This window comes from Quercus suber, unplaced genomic scaffold (genome assembly GCF_002906115.3).
Source record: "Quercus suber isolate HL8 unplaced genomic scaffold, Cork oak 2.0 scaffold_46, whole genome shotgun sequence".
Lineage (NCBI taxonomy): Eukaryota > Viridiplantae > Streptophyta > Magnoliopsida > Fagales > Fagaceae > Quercus > Quercus suber.
Genome location: NW_027069511.1, coordinates 944,568 through 949,133, shown reverse-complemented (window position 1 = coordinate 949,133; position 4,566 = coordinate 944,568). Strand labels below are relative to the sequence as shown.

Below are 4,566 nucleotides of genomic sequence, written 5' to 3'. Positions count from 1 at the left end.
GTAGAAATCAGTCAAGTAAGGGTCCAACATTTAATTTAAGTTAACCACTTCCGCCCAAACTAGCAAGAGTACCACGGTCGTAACTCATCCAGCCCAAGAGAGCTCTTGATAGGTGCAGGTAATGGTGTTTAAAACTTAAAATACGAAAAAAAAAAAAAAAAAAAAAAAAAAAAAAAAAAAAAAAAAAAAAAAAAACTTGTAGACAAGCTTCCACAAGAATTACACAGCATAGCCCATTTCCCCAAACTGTGGGCTACACTATTGGCCTCTCTACCCCAAAAAAAAAAAAAAAACCCATGAAATAGAATCAGGACCTAACACTAAAGTATCAACACATAGCTTTGAATCCCCTTAGGCTTTAGCGGACCTTTTGTAGGTGCCAACCTCAAGACGAAGTGCCTAGAAGAATTCTTTAGCCTAAGCAACTTTTGGGTTGCATCTTGGGATTTGTTTTGCCCACCCCTTGATAAGTTAACATTCCAATCATGCAACACACTAAAATACCATCCCTTACAAAGGGTTAATAGTAGGGATTACAAGAAGTTGAGATGGAGTTAGGATTATAAAGGTCTCATTTCCGTCTTGTCCCGAAGAGCAGGCAAAACTCACGTGAAACGAAAATGTTTTGCATCTCACTTTTGCGATATATATATATATATATAAGAGATGCTATTTTTTGTAAAAGAATCGATGAATGAAAATATAACTTTTTGTGTTTGGGCAAAATTTAGATATAGTTTTTTAACTGTAATATCTTAAAAGCCCAATTAAAATCAAACAAATGGTTACATTGACTAATTTAGCACAAATAATGTAAGAATTTTACTTAATTTTTTTCTCCTTGGATACGTCCATGGTTTTTCAATTTCACATTGTTATCCAAATAGTTGTGTCAATCTTTATCGCATTATTGGTTATTTGGAAACATATTTTACTGTGGTAAAATAACCAGAAATTGAATTTGATCATTTAATTCCTTAATGTGCAAAGTTGATTTAATTCATCTAAAATCAATCAACATGGTCTAAATTCTTCTTTCAGTTTTCTTATTCCATTTTCTCCCTTTCATTTGGTTCAAATGCCTTAATAACTATGTTCGGAGCGCCAAGAGCTTTATATTCAATGGCATTGCCTCCATTTTTTGTATGAGGAGAATCAGGTTCAAATCTTTTCTCTCATTTGTTGTAAACTATCAAATTATTTTAATAAAAAAAATCCATGATTAGAGAAACTTGGATGCATGCAAATTTAAATAAAAGCATGTCACCAATATTCCCAATACAAAAAGGCTTTCAGCAACTTTATAAATTATCAATAGAACACAAAACCCATACATATACAAGTACACAACACAGTATACTTTTTATTTTTATGCTGAATAGCGAATACATATACACCATACCAGAACCTGTAGTAGAAGTGTTCAATGCACTTGTACTATCAAGATACACATACACAAGTACGATTGTCATCTAAAAGAAGAAAATACCTTGAGGAAATCATTCCCTGAATGTTTCTACAAATGAGATTGAACCAGCACGCAATGACGCAAATGCTCAACAGTGACATGAAAGAGGTTTCATTGATCTGTTTTGGTAGTTCCATGCTCTGCAGTCCAAGGAAAAAGTTGGTTATATTCGTTATTTCCAGGACTATATAAGAAAAAACAATAAATGTGCACACAAGAACAACAATTGCATCTGCATGAAACCATTTAAATAAATGAATATGAAAGAACCATTCATAAGGTTGTGGGCCTTAAAAGGTGAAAATGTTAGTCGGAAAATCTAATTTGACAATTAAGATCATTTATCAAAATAATAAAAGACGTCCACACTTGCATTTATGCAGAATTAATAGGAATCAAAAGAAATTTAACTTAAATGGCCAATTCATAACTCTTAGAAAGGTCTTCAATAATTTTATGAGATAACTGACAACCGTCATTGATGATTTTAATATTTGGGCAAATTCAAATTTAAAAATATATAAAAGTACCTTAGACTTGGATTCTACCAAGTCCACCAGGGAGTATACCAAAACCAAGAAAGGCTTTTTTGATCATATGCAGTTCGCTGGTAACTTCCTTCATCTTCATTCTTTCTTTTGGTGACCCTATTGAACAAGCGAGTCCAATCTCAAGGATTGAGACTAAGCACTTCTGCACATTGGCATCCATCTGACACAAGTTTGCAATACCTTGAGCTCCTTCGTCTACTTGAATCTCGTTGTCATTATTATCTTCTCTAGCTGCCACTATTGCTGTCGGCACAACATCAACTTCTCTTGGTAGAAGGATTGGGTCTACAATTTGAACAACTCTTTCTGGCAATCCCATCTTAGCAAAATTGTGGAGATTGAGACCATCTTTAAACATTTCATCAGTTGGTCTCTTTCCGATGAACATCTCCAGTAGTAATATTCCATAGCTATACACATCCCCTTCTATTGATGCCTTATCACCCATGCCATACTCTACAAATTATGATTTGTAAGGAAATTTTGCAGTTGTTGTTCATAGTGATATTTGGACTTTAATGCAACTGAAATTTCATTTGATTCATTAAAAAAGCATAAAGAAATTGAAAACAAGAACATGAAGATAGAAGCCATCATTTCAAATTTTCAAGTTAGAAGCATTCATCATTTGTACAATAGAAAATTACTTTAGGGTTGTTGGAAGGAGTCAAGGAGGCAATATTGATGATTTGTATGTAGCATGGAAAATATGGTTAATGGTTGGATTTGGATAATCTAATCAAATTATATTTTGTAATTGGTATGGACTTGTTGGACAACATAGGTATGAATGCCTTGGCAGCACCCTTGTTCAACTAAACTTATGGTTCTTATTCTTTTATTCAAACAAATAATAATAATAATCAACATAGTTCCTAACTTCTTATTGTTGTCCGTTACTTGAATTGTCTGTTGACAACTTGTTCAGTACAGGACACATGAATAAATGTCACAAAACTATATATAGCACAGGTCTGTTTTGTCTGTGACCAGCTTTTCTTATTTTGCTATAAAAAATTGACAAGCTATCATCAGTCTTCACAAACATATGGTTTTGGGGAAATAAATGCTTGAAAAACAAATATACAAAGCTTAGTCAATGGATAGTCAGCACTCAGTCTCAGCGCTTCTATTGGTGCAAATTGAGAGAGAGAGAGAGAGAGAGAGAGAGAGAGAATTTAAGTATCCTCTTTTGATAGTAGTACAGTAATTGCCAAAAATAATACATCTGTAAAGAATTGTAAAGATGTAAAGAATTGTAAAGAATTTAAAGATGTTTAAGGATGTAGCTAGAAGAATTGTAAAGATATTACCTGGAGCAGCATAACCAATTGTTCCCTTTATCCCAATTGTACTAGTTTGCTTTTTAGAAGAATCATCAACAGTTGAGAGGAGCTTTGCTAAACCAAAATCGCTTACATGAGCGACCATGTCTTTGTCAAGGAGAACATTGCTTGGCTTTAAATCACAATGAATGATTGGTTGTCCAGAATGGTTGTGAAGATAATCTATTGCAGAAGCCACATCCAGTGCAGCATTTACTCTTTGAAGAAGGCTCAAGTTCCTTGATTGATTTTCGTTGTCTAGTTCAGGATGCAGCCAAATATCTAAGCTCCCATTTGCCATGAATTCAAAGACTAGAGCTTTGAATTGATTCCCACTGTAATCTATGCTAGAGCAACATGTTAATATCTTAACAAGATTTCGATGCCGAATAATTCGTAATGCATTGCATTCGGCCATAAAACTTTTGAAAGCTCCCTTGTGTTGAAGGCTAAGGACCTTTATAGCAACTAGTTTTTCTTCTTGATCAAGAGTTCCTTTATATACTAAGCCAAAACTTCCAGATCCAATTAAATTATCCGGAGAAAATCTGCAAGTTGCATGATAGAGGTCTTGGTACGAAACACTTGGAAGGAGGTCCATTGTTGAAAACATAGAAGGTGATTTCTTTTTTGATTTTTTCATCCAATAAATAACAAGAATTGATGAAAACAAAAATAAAAATAGAACAATGGAAATAATTACAATTGCTAGCTTGTAGCCAAATGAGTTTCTTGGTTTCATGACCTCTACTGGGCATTTTGGCAACTGCAATTTTGGTATACCACCACAGAATTTAGTATTTCCAATCAATGATATTGCACTTGTGTTTCTGAAAACTCCTTCAATTGGTACCTCACCCTCAAAATTATTAAATGAAAGATTCAGATTTTCTAAATAACGAAGCTTCTCTAAACCCTTTGGAATGGATCCTGATAGGTTATTTTGTGAAACATCTAGATGTTGAAGACTTTTCAAAGAAGCCATAGATGATGGTATTACTCCTTCAAAGGAATTCCCATGCAGGTCAAGGAGTTCCAACATCAAACAATCTCCTATAGATGTAGGAATTTCACCAGACAGATTATTGTTAGAGAAATCCAAATTGTTTATATTTTTCAAATCACCTACTTCAAATGGTAGTTTGCCAGTAAACGAGTTATGTGACAAATCGAGGGATATTAGTGCAGGGGAAGAAGGACCAATAAGCTGTTTGGGTATGGA

At 33.9% G+C, this 4,566-nt stretch overlaps 1 protein-coding gene across 1 annotated transcript; it reads right to left on the bottom strand.

The window, feature by feature from the left end:
• Nucleotides 1-1,297: 1,297 nt before the first annotated feature.
• Nucleotides 1,298-4,559, bottom strand: LOC112010890 (probable LRR receptor-like serine/threonine-protein kinase At3g47570). The gene is made up of 3 exons (XM_024043267.2): nucleotides 3,333-4,559; nucleotides 1,999-2,475; nucleotides 1,298-1,608 (listed from the first exon to the last, which is right to left on the bottom strand). The coding sequence occupies exons 1-2, from the start codon at nucleotides 4,384-4,386 to the stop codon at nucleotides 2,000-2,002; spliced, it is 1,530 nt and encodes a 509-aa protein (XP_023899035.2). The 5' UTR covers nucleotides 4,387-4,559; the 3' UTR covers nucleotides 1,298-1,608; nucleotide 1,999.
• Between the last annotated feature and the right edge of the window lie 7 nt (nucleotides 4,560-4,566).

Excerpts from the sequence above, each read along its gene's own strand:
- LOC112010890 (XM_024043267.2), bottom strand. The coding sequence starts at position 4,386 with ATGTTGGAACTCCTTGACCTGCATGGGAATTCCTTTGAAGGAGTAATA. Across the intron at positions 2,476-3,332 it reads AATTGGTTATGCTGCTCCAG|AGTATGGCATGGGTGATAAG; the intron begins GTAATATCTTTA and ends CATAATTTGTAG.